The 16,903-nt window shown below is 41.5% G+C and overlaps 1 protein-coding gene across 2 annotated transcripts in view; it reads right to left on the bottom strand.

Moving 5' to 3' along the window:
* Positions 1-2,012: 2,012 nt before the first annotated feature.
* The window catches only part of LOC141131650 (mucosa-associated lymphoid tissue lymphoma translocation protein 1 homolog), an 85,893-nt gene continuing 71,002 nt past the window's right edge, over positions 2,013-16,903 (bottom strand). For both annotated transcript variants that reach the window (XM_073619181.1, XM_073619182.1), the window contains exons 13-16: positions 16,004-16,144; positions 9,264-9,415; positions 6,634-6,753; positions 2,013-6,538 (exon numbers count right to left, since the gene is read on the bottom strand). In XM_073619181.1, coding sequence (XP_073475282.1) covers positions 6,221-6,538; positions 6,634-6,753; positions 9,264-9,415; positions 16,004-16,144 — 731 coding nt within the window. In that variant the 3' untranslated portion in view covers positions 2,013-6,220. The remainder of the gene's footprint in view (positions 6,539-6,633; positions 6,754-9,263; positions 9,416-16,003; positions 16,145-16,903) is intronic.

Raw genomic sequence — 16,903 nt, 5'->3', positions numbered from 1 at the left:
GCGTTTGAAAAATCGCTGCGCAAATACTGTGTGAAAAAAAAAAATGAAACACCCACCATTTAAATCTGTAGGGCATTTGCTTTAAAAAAATATATAATATTTGGGGGTTCAAAGTAATTTTTTTGGAAAAAAAAATATCTTTTTCATGTAAACAAAAAGTGTCAGAAAGGGCTTTGTCTTCAAGTGGTTAGAAGAGTGAGTGATGTGTGACATAAGCTTCTAAATGTTGTGCATAAAATGCCAGGACAGTTCAAAACCCCCCCAAATGACCCCATTTTGGAAAGTAGACACCCCAAGCTATTTGCTGAGAGGCATGTCGAGTCCATGGAATATTTTATATTGCGACACAAGTTGCGGGAAAGAGACAAAATTTTTTTTTTTTTTTTGCACAAAGTTGTCACTAAATGATATATTGCTCAAACATGCCATGGGAATATGTGAAATTACACCCCAAAATACATTCTGCTGCTTCTCCTGAGTACGGGGATACCACATGTGTGAGACTTTTTGGGAGCCTAGCCGCGTACGGGACCCTGAAAACCAAGCACCGCCTTCAGGCTTTCTAAGGGCGTGAATTTTTGATTTCACTCTTCACTGCCTATCACAGTTTCGGAGGCCATGGAAAGCCCAGGTGGCACAAAACCCCCCCAAATGACCCCATTTTGGAAAGTAGACACCCCAAGCTATTTGGTGAGAGGTATAGTGAGTATTTTGCAGACCTCACTTTTTGTCACAAAGTTTTGAAAATTGAAAAAAGAAAAAAAAAAAGTTTTTTCTTGTCTTTCTTCATTTTCAAAAACAAATGAGAGCTGCAAAATACTCACCATGCCTCTCAGCAAATAGCTTGGGGTGTCTACTTTCCAAAATGGGGTCATTTGGGGGGGTTTTGTGCCACCTGGGCATTCCATGGCCTCCGAAACTGTGATAGGCAGTGAAGAGTGAAATCAAAAATTTACACCCTTAGAAATCCTGAAGGCGGTGCTTGGTTTTCGGGGCCCCGTACACGGCTAAGCTCCCAAAAAGTCCCACACATGTGGTATCCCCATACTCAGGAGAAGCAGCTAAATGTATTTTGGGGTGCAATTCCACATAGGCCCATGGCCTGTGTGAGCAATATATCATTTAGTGACAACTTTTTGTAAATATTTTTTTTTTTTTTGTCATTATTCAATCACTTGGGACAAAAAAAATAAATATTCAATGGGTTCAACATGCCTCTCAGCAATTTCCTTGGGGTGTCTACTTTCCAAAATGGGGTCATTTGGGGGGGTTTTGTACTGCCCTGCCATTTTAGCACCTCAAGAAATGACATAGGCAGTCATAAACTAAAAGCTGTGTAAATTACAGAAAATGTACCCTAGTTTGTAGACGCTATAACTTTTGCGCAAACCAATAAATATATGCTTATTGACATTTTTTTTACCAAAGACATGTGGCCGAATACATTTTGGCCTAAATGTATGACTAAAATTTAGTTTATTGGATTTTTTTTATAACAAAAAGTAGAAAATATCATTTTTTTTCAAAATTTTCGGTCTTTTTCCGTTTATAGCGCAAAAAATAAAAACTGCAGAGGTGATCAAATACCATCAAAAGAAAGCTCTATTTGTGGGAAGAAAAGGACGCAAATTTCGTTTGGGTACAGCATTGCATGACCGCGCAATTAGCAGTTAAAGCGACGCAGTGCCAAATTGGAAAAAGACCTCTGGTCCTTAGGCAGCATAATGGTCCGGGGCTTAAGTGGTTAAATCCCATCTGTAGGCAAAATGTCTTTCTTTGAAATTTAAAGACTCTGCACAGGTTTCCTTTTACAACACTTCTGAACAGTCTATCTATATATGTTATTGCAGAATATAGTAAGTCATATTCTATGACATGGCAATCTTCCTGTTTTTTCATCAACCATCCTGTTATTTGTTGCGCTAGAAAGATTTACATAATTCTAAATTTAATAGTGAAATGTCTCCATCTGATGGTCATACCAGAGCAAAGCAATTTCAAGTCGAAGGACATGTTTTTGTAAAGTTTCTTTAAATTCTGCTGTACATGACTGGATGTTTCATGTGAACACAGGCTCACCTAATTTTACACTTTACAAAATCGGGCTCTATAATTCATATTAATAGCATACAATTTCCATGGAATAACAGAATCAGTTTGAGAGATTTCCCACATCATCAGTTTAATAAATTGTATACTAAGGTTATTACACCAAAACTGTTAACATTTTCGTTTTTTTTTTTGGCTCCATATGGATATTCTTGCACGAGCAAGACCGGCACCCACTAATTCTTTTGGACCTAAAATAGGAAGAAAGACTTGACTGGGTACAGACTGTATAGAATTGATAAGTACAATTTCTAATCACAACCATGACACTGCCTGCTTGGAGTTTGCATGTACTCACTGTGCCTACATGGGTTTCCCTTTGGGTGCTCCGATTTCCTCCCACACTCCAAAGACATGCTGGTAGGTTAAAGTGGATGTAAACCCGAATTTTTTTTTTTTTTATATCATACTGTAGAGTATAAGATTTTCTATCATTTGAGCCCAGTCTTGCCACACAGAGTTAAGCCAGCTCTGAGCAATCCTCTTTTATTGTTCAGTGAGAAAAATCTTGACAAACTGAGAAAAACTTTGTCAAATCCTTCCCCTTGCTGTGAGTGACAGGTGATTTGCATATCTAGTGCACTAGCCTAAGAGACATGCAGTATTTTTTAATTCCCACCCCCACTCCTTTCTTCAGCAGCTCTGCAAGGATTGGCTGTTCCACACCTCACCATGATTTGGCATGCTGAAGTCATGTGGTTACTTTCCTGTCTTTTCACTGGATGTTAGTGATCATAGCAGAAGTTCAGTGTAAGAAATACACAGGAGAAAATGCATATTGACAAGGGGAGTGTAGAGGTGGGCGGGGAGTCTACTGACATCACGACTCCACCCACCGAGCTCCAGACAACAGACCCACCCACAGAATCTGCAGTTTTTCGGGTCTCATAACAGACAGAGGGGAGACATTTGACAGGTAAAGATACATGCAGGAGGCATGTATATCCTTATAGATAACCCCTATGGCAGTAGTTTAGAAAGGATGACATTGGGTTTACATCCACTTTAATTGGCTTCTGTCTAAATTGGCCCTAGTATGTGTATGTATGAATGTGAGTTAGGGACCTTAGATTGTAAGCGTCTTGAGGGCAGGGACTGATGTAAATGTGCATTATATATGTAAAGAGCTGCGTAAATTGATGGTGCTATATAATTACATGTAATAAATAAACCTGACTAATTTTACTATTAGGCGTAGTAAGCTTGTGCCTATAGATAACAGAGGCAGCTGTGGGGCAATTGCCTTCTGACAGCTGGTGCCGCCAGCTGTCAAAATACCCAAAGAGTGCCTGCATCTGATTGGGTGTAGGTGATGTTCAACTGACAATTTTCCAACAGGCTCAAGTTAATTTTTTGATTGACTTTTGTTGAAAATAGAACTGCTGGCAGGGCCATACACTGCTCTAGTTTTGGCTGAGCTAGCAGGAATTGGACGAAACTTGAGCAATGAATGGCCGGCTTTAGGATCTCTGTCTCTGAAGTGCTGTCATTCATTGCACTAATGAATGACAGCACTTCAGAGACAGAGATCCTAAAGCTGATCCTAGCAGAGATCCTAATGTTTCTGCAATTTAGTAATCAGTTACATTTTTTTAATTAACTACAGGTATTAAAATTTGTTACACAATCACACTTGCATTGATTGTAGCCGTATTAGTGCAATTGCGACAGAGAAAATTGAGTACTGTCCGTGATTGATATGTTAGTGCAAATAAAAAAAGTATCACGGACAGTACTCAATTTTCTCTTACACAGTCACAAAAAACATTTTTGCTTTACAAAGAATTTGTAAGATAGCAACGTACTATGCTATCCTAGAACAGAAATCAGTTTGCATAAAAGAAATAAAAAGCTAGAGTGATATCACATTCTATCCTTTAAACTTCACAATAAATGACGTTTATATCCCATCACATAGACAGTAATAATAAATAATAGACAATAATAAAGATTTGAGTTTTCTTTTGTTTAAGTACTTTTCTAACATTATTGTGTTCCATTTATTTTTTATCAGAGGCAGAACTATGTTGAGTAGGTGCACCAAAAAATAAAATATTCTGTACAAAATAAATTATACCAAAACTGGTTTATGAGAACTCTTGACTTTATCTAGTACCAAGTGCATTTTTGTTAGAAAGGTGCCCATGTGCTTTCTCATATGCTTAGCAAAGACAAACTTGGGTTGAATTCTTTTCTACTAGTGCTTCGGTGTTGTCTTTGGTATTATTTTAAAAAAAAATAAAAAAAATAAAAAAGATATCTGCACAGCTTTTGGCTTGCTGTTTTCCAGGTTTGGCTTTAATGCAGACTGCATTTACACTACGTTTAGAAAATTGATATCTATGTCCATTTAAAGTGGAAGTGAAGTCACTGCTTATATTGCACCTTATGTTGCAATCCATTTGCCTCTTTTACTTGTTCCACAACTCGGATGGTTGCAAAACTAGCATAAAGAGTTTAATTATGTTTGATTTACCTCCCAAATACTACAGGCAAAATACTAAAAGTCAAAATTCTGAAATACTGTTAACGGTCAGAACAGTGAGTAGCATGTGGAGATGGCATTATCTGCAGTGTGCTGTAGCCTACAGATAAATGGACTGTTCACACAAGACTTAAGCTGGCCATACACTGTGTGACCCTGTCCAACCCAACTTCTTTAGATTGAAAAATGTAACATGGAGAAAATCGCGGGTCCGGTTTTCAAAATACAATAGCAACAGCAGGATCCATCTGCGCTGTATATTGTGGACGGAAGAATCTGTAAGATTTTTTACATTCAGTCCCAGCCTGAATGAAAAAAATCTATATGTATATGGCCATCTTTACTGTGTGTCTATCATCCAGTTTTTATACATCAGTGGACTGCATTCTACACATGTTATTTAGATGAAAACATATGTGTGAACAAAAATTAAAGATACATTCCTATCTATCTGCCATCTTTGTCTGTCATTGGCAATACATTTGCTAGTCACCCACATCAATGTGCAGGAAATTGCAACCAGCTTTCAGTTGCAAAAACAACCAAATGCTAAAACCTACCATCAATATTTTAGACCATTTCATGGTGTCTATTGAACATACTGTTAATAGATTACAATCATCTGTTTGAATAAGAAAATGGATGAAATTACCTGAAATGTTTTTTGGTTTGTGGCCAACATTAAAACCTGAATTGTTATTGGGTATAGACTGTGTAGGAGACAGCTCCAGTTAGATTGCTATACATTGCTATACATGTCCAGCTTGCACTACATTAAGGTCGGCCATAGATGGAGCGATTTTCTTTCCTGCAACTCCCCAGAGTGGAAAACTGTCCAAGCCGGGAAAACACAGTGATTACTGCTAGCGAATTTAACAGCTGCTAAAATCTAGCAGGCTGGGTGTACCCAAATTGTTTGATTGATCAACTTGGGTACATTCAGCCTGCCCCTACATGATTGCAATCTCAGCCGGTTACTGCTGAACTGGCCAAGATTCAAACCATCTATGGCCGGTTTAAGGAAGTAGGAAAGTATAAATAAAAATGAAGTATATAATTCTGTGTGAACTGCTCTTTAAATTGCTTTTAAGCCTTTGTCCACCTTTTTGTTTACATCTCATGGAGGATTAAATAAACTAAAATCAACAGTTCCTTTGAATGGGCATGACAGCTGTCAAAGTCTGTGGAGGAGTGCATGTGTCAAGATATCCACTCCCTTCTAAGAACAGACAACTTTACTGAGATCTGCAGATGTCTTAGTACAAGGCACTAGCAATAACCATATACAGAAGCAGTCAACTTATGTCAAGTTGTACAGCTCCTCAGCCTATGTAGTCCAAGTCTAAAATATATGTTTTCTTTAAATTAACTTTGCTAAGTGTTTTAAATTGACAATATTTCCCATCTCTCCTAGAGAGCAGTAATCAGAAAAAAAACATCTGAATGTGTTAATTATAGATACAAAACATTGGTCTTCTGCAAATGAAGACTATGAGAAGTCACTAAGCGCCTTTTGAAATCATGTGCAGCTTTGCAGTCTGTAAACTCTAAAGGACCATCCAAAAGTGAATCAGCTTCTGAATGGAAGTATAGCTTACAATTCCTCATGTTCTAATGCATTCTTCATTAGATAGGTAATATATCACTTTCATCGTTCTCTTCAGGCTCACTGCTGGATTTTGATTGACCACTAATGGGCATTTCCCCAGCATCTTTGAGATGTGCTCCAGGCTGTGAGTCCAAGGAGTCTGTAGTGAGCTGCGTTTCCATGGTGGGCATGCTCTCTGGAGCTTCAGCTTTATGCCTTCTCACGAAACACAGTGGATTTGTCCTGTTAAATAATTTAGCAATCCATGGTTGGGGGATCACATGCTCCAAACTCTCCTGAATGTTGACCCTCTCAAGATTTGTAAAATGCAGATCGACCTTTATGATGATGTTATTCTGCACATAAAACAAAATATAAATATAAATGATTAGTATTGTCATTAAGAAAAATGTGATAAACTGATTAGGGCTAAAAATTGACATTTACTTACCTGGCATTTCTGTAGGTTAGAAAGCCTGAGCATGTAGTCTGCTTCTTCACCATCATCCTGCAGAGCCACCAGAGAATCTAAGGGATCACGTTTGCATGCGTTTGATTGGTCTGCCATGTCCTACAGAAAGCACAGTATATAGAGGTCTTAAAAAAGGAGACACAAGTGGATATATGGAGCAGAGACAGGCTATGATGTTTTAGTATCAGATTGTATTGTAAAGGGCAGGGAGAGGTGACATTGTAGCATTTCTCTATAAACTCTCATAAGTATCATTTTCTACCCACAGGAAGAAATTACCTGTGTGGGCTGCTTTGGCAGAAGGGCTAGCAATTTTATCACTTTTTATTTAATTCTGGAGTTCAAGGCAGAGGGGTAAAGAGAAACTTCTGGATCTACTGAATCCAATGACGGGAAGAAATTATAATTGTTTTGGCTGCAAAGCAAATTTTGTTTTCCTCAGTAAATTATGTTATGCAGTTTTTTACAAAGCATCAAGTCTCAAGTCTTAAGCACACTTATATATGTAAAAATACTGTATAATATGTACAGTTTGTAGACCAGTGATTCTCAACCAGGGTTCCATGGAACCCTAGGGTTCCTCCAGAGGTTGCTAGGGGTTCCTTCAGCATTGGGTAATTTCTGCCTCTCAGATAAGTTCCCACTCACATTATTGATCTTTTTAGCTATCTGTAAGGCGGTAATTCTTCCCAATGACCACAAGTGTAAGGACCATTCCTCTCACTGACCATCACACTAATGTATCATGAGTTGTAGATTTCTAATTTTTAGCAGGGGTTCCCCAAGACCAAATAACTATTTCAAGAGTTCCTCTGTGTTGAAAAGGTTGAGAAAGGCTGTTGTAGACTGTGCCAGTGTCCTGAACTAACTCAGTTTTGGCAAAATACTGAAGTCAGCTGCTCTCACGTTTAGCTTCCAGTGTGCTGTCTTGTGATGCCTAATCCAACAGGTGACACTATTGCTAAGAATTGCATCAGTCTATTGGCTACAAACTTGGATAAAACTAAACATTGTCTGATGGTAAAGAATAGATCCACTAACCAGGGCCGGTATGTCACATCGCTACATGATCCAAAAATCTGCTTTACACACTTGTGTTGTAATACACATACTTGATTGACCACACATACTCTTTTTCACTAATGAGGCTTTTCTATCAACCCCCCCCCCCCCTCCCTCCCATCACACACAGGGCCAGTACTAGACTATTTTGCACCCTAGGCAAGACCAGCTACTTGTAGAACTTCAAAATATGAAACTTGGCTTGTGGTTATGATGTATTAACACAATATAAATTGCTATTTGGCACGAAAAACAAAACAAAAAACAGGCATTCAGGGGGAGACAGGATCACCTCCTGAACACCTGACAGCAGCCATTTAACCACACTTTAAAAAGCAATCCACTGTGGACTGCATTTTAGAGTTTTGGCTAGTGTGAACCCATTGTGCAGCCATTCTAATGCCACCAATATTCTTGTTCTTTTAACATGGTGACAGTAAGCTGACACCTATGCTGCACAGGTGTAAGGTTACTTTCACCCTGTTACAAAGGACAGTTAAATGGGTGGCATTACAACGGCTGTTTTTAAAATGGAGCACAGGCACTTCTAACAGCTCCCTGTATTTTTTGGGCAAAACATCTGTTTGATTTCTTCTCCCTCCCCTTGATCATTGGAGGATCTTCACTGCACAGTTCAGGAGCTTGAGTGCAGGCTTCTCCCTCATCAGAGCTGCTGCTTGCTCGATCCCGTGCCTGTACTACCGTAAGCCTGCAGGATTTACTTGCAGTGATGTAGAGTGAACTTGTGTACCTATTGGCTGAGGAGGCAGTACAGCCTGCAGGCTAGAGGTTGCACCGCCCCCCGCTGCCTCCTCAGTCAATGTGTAGCTGAACTTTTCTCAAATGTCTCTCCCTTCTGACATCACCCGGGATTCCCCGAGTCCCAGCGGCATATTACTTTTCTATACAACTTGTACGAGACAGATTGTGGCTGTGACAGAAAACAGGTTGTGAGGCTTTCTGTAGCTGGTAGTCTCGCACCTACATTAGCCTAGCTACTGCACCATTGAAGGATGCTTTGGGGAGGGGGTTTTTGGACCCCCCTGACTCTCCCCCCTTATCTATGCCCTTGGGCCATGGCTACCTAGTTCACCTAGTGGTAGCACCTGCCCTGCATACACAAAGTATTGCATTTTCTCCCTACCCAATGGGACCGGAATAAAAAGAATTGCCCACAATGAGATAGTTATGAACTACATAGGGATGAAGAATATTATTACATAGGTTGAAGAAAAATAAAGACATATCCATTGAGTTCAACTGAAAAAGAAAGAATCCTGTATCCATCCTGAATCCAGCTGATCAGAAAAAGCTAAAAACCTGATTGCTATATGCATTTGAATATCTGTCTAGGTCAACATTCTAGAATGATACTTGATTTAGTATCCATATTGGTAGCTATTTATATTTTGTGCATTTATATGTCTCTGTTAGACAGAGTAAATTGTGCCTTTTACAAAACAGAAAATGTTTTTTTTAGAAAACACATGTTAAATTTTCAGTTATTTTCAGTTATTTTTAATCATGATAAAGAAATGATCACTTACGGAAGGTTTGTAAAGAATAATCTTGATGTCGGTTAGATGAGCAGGAGTGTGTGTCAGTTTTGCAAAAGTATGAATGAGGTTTGAGAACACAGTTTTGAATCTTAATTCCACTTCAACTCCACATGAGAACTTTACCATTTGTTTGGGGATTTCTGGAAAACAGGACAGATCAGAGACTATTACAAGTTCTGGAACATCAGTCCATCTTTCCAAGTGTACATCTGACAACATTCTACTACCACAAATATCCCTCAAAATACAGCAGTTAGATAGTGAAGATGATACGCCTAAAGCGATTGCTCTATATAAAAGTATATTCATACAAACATGTTTGATTTTCTGTACTTATGTAGAACATCACAGACAAACGGAGTCTGACGCATGAAAAAAATCTATTATCAAAGTTTTGTTACTGTTTGTTTCTCATAAACCTCATAAAAACCAAGCATACTCCAGGAATCAGTCATTATGTGGTATTTTTTGTTTGCTGAGCCTACCAATTTTAGGAAGCATAATAACAGCTAAAGCTGCTTCTACGAATTTGGTTACCACACTGGAACTGAGCTTTTGAACTTTAGTGTTTTATTAGCTTCAATTCAGGAAGTTCCTGGCTTGCAAACATAAAATGGCAGTCAGCTCGTTAGAAGCACTGGCCTAGTTTCTACAGGTGTGTAAAAGCAGAATTATCCCAGCACAATTGGTTTTGATAGTAACGAATCAGAATATCTTTCATTCTGCTATACTGCCAAGGGAGAGAGGGGCCAGAGAGGTGAAGAGGGGTGCAGACAGGTGGAGATGGGTATATGGAGAGATGGAGTATATTCCTTTCACACACCATACTAAATCAACTATGTGGTTGGGGTGCTGCAACAACTCCCAACTGGTAACGGTGAACATCATGGATAAGTACAAATCCCTTTATTCTTGTATGATCACATAGAAAAACATTGTTTCAGGACCACGCAGTCCAAAAACATTGCTTTTCTATGTGATCATACCAGAATGAGGAGATTAACATTTTGAAACAAGTTTATTGGTGTACTGGAAACAAATCTTATTCAGGGTATAGGCAGAGGGTACACAGAGTAATGGACAGGGGTGCAAAAGTAGGTGTGTGGATAAGTGGAGAAGGGCTCTGCTGAGCAGTTGTTAAGGCCATGTCACACTAGCAATTTGGTGCCTGGTAACAACTTGCCAACGACAGAATCACTAAGGCTCAATTTACTTTCTCCTATGGCATCACTACCTCACTGGCTGGACCAGAAAGATGTTGCTCCATCGCTGCTCTCAACAGTAGCTGAGATTCCGCCAGTGGGTCAGTGATGTTCTTTAGGCAAAGCAGAGTTGCACTTTGGTAACACCACTGCCAAAAGTGCCAAAAATATCACCCAAACCATTCTCTTTGCTTCTCCCAAGATTTCCTGATCTCCAGCTCGCTCATCACCTCCTCCTATGCTCACCTCCGGGACTTCTCCAGAGCCTCTCCCATCCTCTAGAACTCCCTACCCCAAATTACCCAGCTACAGTATCTCACAAAAGTGAGTACACCCCTCACATTTTTGTAAATATTTTATTATATCTTTTCATGTCACAACACTGCAGAAATTATACTTTTCTACAATGTAAAGTAGTGAGTGTACAGCTTGTATAACAGTGTAAATTTGCTGTCCTCTCAAAATAACTCAACACACAGCCATTAATGTCTAAACCGCTGGCAACAAAAGTGAGTACACCCCTAAGTAATAATGTCCAAATTGGGCCCAAAGTGTCAATATTTTGTGTGGCCACCATTATTTTCCAGCACTACCTTAACCAACTTGGGCACGGAGTTCACCAGAGCTTCACAGGTTGCCACTGGGGTTGTCCTCCACTCCTCCATGACGACATCACGGAGCTGGTGGATATTAGAGACCTTGCACTCCTCCACCTTCCATTTGAGGATGCCTCACAGATGCTTAATAGGGTTTAGGTCTGGAGACATGCTTGGCCAGTTCATCACCTTTACCCTCAACTTCTTTAGCAAGGCAGTGGTTATCTTGCAGGTGTGTTTGGAGCCGTTATCATGTTGAAGTACTGCCCTGTGGCCCAGTCCCTAAAGCTAGGTGGTCATGCTCTGCTTCAGTATGTCAGAGTACATGTTGGTATTCATGGTTCCCTCAATGTACCGTAGCTCTGCAGTTACGGCAGCACTCATGCAGCCTCAGACCATGACACTCCCACCACCATGCTTGACCAGGCAAGACACACTTGTCTTTGTACTCCTCACCGCCACACACACTTGACACCATCTGAAACAAATAAGTTAAGTTTATCTTGGTCTCATCAGACCACAGGACATGGTTCCAGTAATCTGTGTCCTTGGTCTGCTTGTCTTCAGCAAACAATTTGCGGGCTCACTTGTGCATCATCTTTTAGAAGAGGCTTCCTTCTGGGATGACAGCCATGCAGACCAATTTGATGCAGTGTGCGGCGTATGGTCTGAGCAATGACAGGCTGACCCCCCACCCCTTCAACCTCTGTAGCAATGCTGGCAGCACTCATACGTCTATTTCCCAAAGACAACCTATGAATATGATGCTGAGCACATGCACTCAACTTCTTTGGTTGACCATGGCGAGGCCTGTTCTGAGTGGAACCTGTCCTGTTAAACCGCTGTATGGTCTTGGCCACCGTGCTGCAGCTCAGTTTCAGGTTCTTGGCAATCTTCTTATAGCCTAGGCCATCCAGTGACCAGTATGAGATAGTGAGAGCGATAACACCAAATTTAACACACCTGCTCCCCATTCACACATGAGACATTGTAATACTAACGAGTCACATGACACCAGGGAGGGAAAATGGCTAATTATGCCCAGTTTGGACATTTTCACTTAGGGGTGTACTCACTTTTGTTGCCAGTGGTTTAGACATTAATAGCTGTGTGTTGAGTTATTTTAAGGGGACAGCAAATTTACACTGTTATACAAGCTGTACACTCACTACTTTATATTGTAGCAAAGTGTCATTTCTTCAGTGTTGTCACATGAAAAGATATAATAAAATATTTACAAAAATGTGAGGGGTGTACTCACTTTTGTGAGATGCTCTATCTGTTATACTAGCCACCTTTAGTGAATCCCTGAAAACTCATCTCTTCAGGGAAGCCTATCCTGCATTTACCTAAAAACCAAACTTTTACTATCTCCATCAACCTCACAGTTGCTACCTTTTCATGAGCAGTGTCTTCCCAACTCTCTGGTCTTATATTATATCCAGTTGTACTGTCTCCCTTTTATATTGTAAAGTGCTGTGCAAACGGTTGGTGTTGTTGCTATATCAATCTTGAATAATAATAGTAATAATAATAATAATAATAATAATAATAATAATAACAACAACAACAATGGTTATTGTTCATTTAAAGGATAAGTTCACTTTTTAGAAAAAAATAATATATGCACATTTTTTGCAGGTAAAAAAATTTTCTTTTTATTGAATTAATTTTTTTGGAGGCTGTAAAACATTGCACTAGCGATCAGTAGTTCGCTGGTGCCATGCAGGTCTCCAGCAGATCTGCCAGTGTATCTGCTTCCCTGTACATCCCATATGGGCAAGCAGATACAATCTGACAGGAAGAGATAATGAACTATTATAGCGCTCCGCAGCGCGTGGTAATTCATTGAAAACTACAAGCAGACAGCTGCAAAGGCTGCTGGACCTTGTATTGTTTCCATTGACACAACATTGTGAATGGATGATGTGGGTGGGTGGGGGGGATGGGGGGGTGTTGGTGGTGGCATGGGCGTAGAGCACGGCACAGCCACATTTGTTTCAAAGTGTGACAACTAGTGGGGGGGGGGGGTGAGGTGGAGAAGATCCCCCGCTAGCTGAACGGGGAAGCGGGGTCCAGTGCATCTGTAACATGTTACTGTACACGTTACACCCTAAGCATGGGTATAACATGTAACATGTTACAAAAGGTGAACTTATCCTTTAAATCTTCCCTAAATTTTAAAATTCTCCTTCAAGAACAGTTGGTCTGGAGGAGTTCATAAACATACTGCAATTTCCCAATCTAAAGATGACCATATATGGATCTAAATTTGGCCAGTTCAGGAGGGTTTTTCCTGAATGATCAGAACCACCGGTCATAGCTGGCAGGACTGATCAGTGTATTCTGACTGCTGAGAAGTCTTTCTGCCATCAGAACATGATAGCAGAGCAGGAGTATTACCCCATCCACCTCGAATGTGTGGCTGGGGGAAACAGTTTTTTTCGTTCAACCCGCTCTTTGAACAAAAAAGATTTTTGTAAGGCCAGCCTAACTGTAGTCATCGAAAACAGGTAACTATTGTTTCATGCTTTTTTGAGTTGATTTAGTTGTAGTATTCTATTTAGTAGCCAGGGCTGTCTTAATGAGAGGACACACCTGGGCACTGCCCAGAGGCCCCAGCTGCATTGGGGGCCCTGCACTTTCCCCAAAGCAGCTGGTCCTTGAGCCCATGCTGCCCCAAAATTGGGGGCCCCATGATGGCACTGAGAGTGATAAATACACAGGGGAGGCAGGCTGGCAGCGGTGCGCCATGCTGTGCAGAGCAAGACCTATTATATTATTGTATAGCAGAGAGGGGCAGAGCCGGAGCACCAGTGATGCTCTAACCCCGCCCCATGCAGCTTAAATGCTCGGGACTCGAAGGCTGCGGGGTAGGAGCTGGAGTGGGAGCTGCTGAGTCGGCAGCACTAAGAGCCCACCTGTGGAAGTAGCATTGTGGATGGCGTCATGGTGAGCCCAGCTGTCCAGCACTGTTTTCACCGAAAGGCTTGAAATGCCTGGAGGGTTGCTCCCTCATCCACCCCTCCTTCTGCCTGCTTGATTGGTATAGATAAGTGCAGTGCTGGAGGTGGGCACAGAGCCAAAAAATTACATGCACTGTAAGGGGGTACTAAATGGATGGAATAATGGTGCTGGGGGATATCAAGGGTGTAGGGGGGAAAACAATTCTGAAGGGAGATCTAGGGTGTATAGGGGATAGCAATGCTTGGGGTAGCTTGGGTGGCTATAGTGCTAGAGGTATCCGGGATGTAGAGAGGCCACAGTGTAGGGGGTATCAGGGATGTAGTGGGGTAACAATACAAGGGGTATCTTATGGTATATGGTTACAGTGCTGGGGGGAATATCTAGGCTGTAGAGGGGTCAGAGTGCTGGGGGGATATCTGAGGTGTAGAGGGGTCAGAGTGCTGGGAGGATATCTGAGGTGTAGAGGGGTCAGAGTGCTGGGAGGATATCTGGGGTGTAGAGGGGTCAGAGTGCTGGGGGGATATCTGAGGTGTAGAGGGGTCAGAGTGCTGGGAGGATATCTGGGGTGTAGAGGGGTCAGAGTGCTGGAGGATATCTGGGGTGTAGAGGGGTCAGAGTGCTGGGGGGATATCTGGGGTGTAGAGGGGTCAGAGTGCTGGGGGGATATCTGGGGTGTAGAGGGGTCAGAGTGCTGGGAGGATATCTGGGATGTAGAGGGGTCAGAGTGTTGGGGGGATATCTAGAGTGTAGAGGAGTCAGAGTGCTGGGGGGATATCTGGGGTGTAGAGGGGTCAGAGTGCTGGGGGGATATCTGGGATGTAGAGGGGTCAGAGTGCTGGGGAATATCTGTGTAGAGGAGTCAGAGTGCTGGGGGGGATATCTGGGGTTTGGAGGGGTCAGAGTGCTGGGGGGATATCTGGGGTGTAGAGGGGTCAGAGTGCTGGGGGATATCTGGGCTGTAGAGGGGTCAGAGTGCTGGGGGGATATCTAGAGTGTAGAGGAGTCAGAGTGCTGGGGGGATATCTGGGGTGTAGAGAGGTCAGAGTGCTGGGGGGGATATCTGGGGTTTGGAGGGGTCAGAGTGCTGGGGGGATATCTGGGATGTAGAGGGGTCAGAGTGCTGGGGGGATATCTGGGGTGTAGAGAGGTCAGAGTTCTGGGGGGATATCTGAGGTGTAGAGGGGTCAGAGTTGGGGGGGGGGGGGGGGGTATCTGTGATGTAGTGAAGTTAGAGTGCTGGGGGGATATCTAGAGTGTAGAGGAGTCAGAGTGCTGGGGGGAAATCTGGGGTGTAGAGGGGCCATAGTGCTGGGGAGGCATCAATCTAGCAGATATATTATATGCACAGGACAGCTTTGTTACTTTTTGTATGTAGTATTTTCCCACTGTTACTTTGCTGTACAGAATGATTGTTCATGTAGTTAATGTGGAGCTCCACCCAAAAGGGGAAGCTCTGCTTGTCTGCCTCCTACCTACTTGATGTCTGTTTACCTGCGCTGTCTCCATTCTAGGGGCCCCAGAGCATTACTTGCCCAGGGGCCCATGATGCTATTAAGACGGCCCTGTTAGTAGCTGAACTAGAGTAAGGCATTAGAGGATAGAAACCACTGGAAGAATGATAGCCGAGGCAACATGACATAATGGACATTATGGTATGTAAAGGAAAGTGCAGCTAGCCAACAAAGCATAACTGAAACCATAACTTGGATAGCGTGAATGAGAATTGTGTTCTTGTTACATGACGATGTGGTGATATTTTTCTACAGTGACATAGATGTTCAAAGTGTTAGCTTCTTATTTCCAGAGTTCTAAAAGTGGAAGCATAATTATTACTGAACTATATGAAACAATAAAAACATAATCATAAATGGCCACAGTATGAGTGGTTTTGGCAGTTTATATAGAATACAGAGTGAGGTATTATATAATGCAGACACTAGAGGGCACCATCTCCTCTACTTACTGCTTCGGTGATCCCACACAGTCCTATCGAGTCGTTCATTGGCTGAGCAGCAAATCTTGTCAGTTAGAGTTCTGCACTCTTTAAGGGAGTGCCGTATTTCCATAACTTGCTTGCCAATTACCAGGGGGTCTTTGCCAATGTCTTCAAGTTGTATAGAAAGAAAAAAAAAAAAAGATAGTTACAAAAATGTCACTGTTCCTGTCCTTTTGAGTTCTTTTGCTGTCACCAGAAAAGTTAGTTAATATCAATAAATGTTCAACTGCTCCTGAGTTTGTATATTTGTCCCTGAAATTGCCACTTGTTGTGAACATTGATCATCTCCATAGCTTCCAACTGTCCCTAATTTTGAGGGACTGTCCCTGATTTGGAACAAAGTCCCTCTGTCCCTCTTTCCTCCTCATTTGTCCTTCATTTTGGTCTGATCTATATAGTCGTATATAAAATGCACTTCTTATCTATCAAAAAGTGTTTCCCAGTGCCAAACCTTTATCCAATCTCTAAATTGATGCATGTTTAAATCTCAAAAGCCAATAAAAAAGCATAGTGATGGTAAAAAAGCACTTTTTTTTCCATACAATTCTTCTTTAATGGGGGTGTGGCAGGGGTGTGTCCTATGACTACATACCTTTGCTAATAGATTCCTCATTCCCATTTCAGAAAGTTGGGAGGTATGCATCTCATTAAAAGCCCTTTTTGTTTGTGACTACATAAGCAATTTTTAAAACTGAACTCCAAGCATACATCTAAATACACAGATAAAATGTGTCTATGAGAGCTGTTTTACCTGTCAAATTATTTGTTTTTTGGTTCATCCAGTCCTGTGATTTACACAGCACAGCCCTGTCTAGCATGGAAGGCAACCTTACTTTCTCTGCTGCAGTTTCACCTTCACTTGCAGGT

This window comes from Aquarana catesbeiana, linkage group LG03, assembly GCF_042186555.1.
Source record: "Aquarana catesbeiana isolate 2022-GZ linkage group LG03, ASM4218655v1, whole genome shotgun sequence".
NCBI lineage: Eukaryota > Metazoa > Chordata > Amphibia > Anura > Ranidae > Aquarana > Aquarana catesbeiana.
The sequence above is the reverse complement of the archived record's forward strand: the minus strand, read 5'-3'. Positions and strand labels throughout refer to the sequence as shown.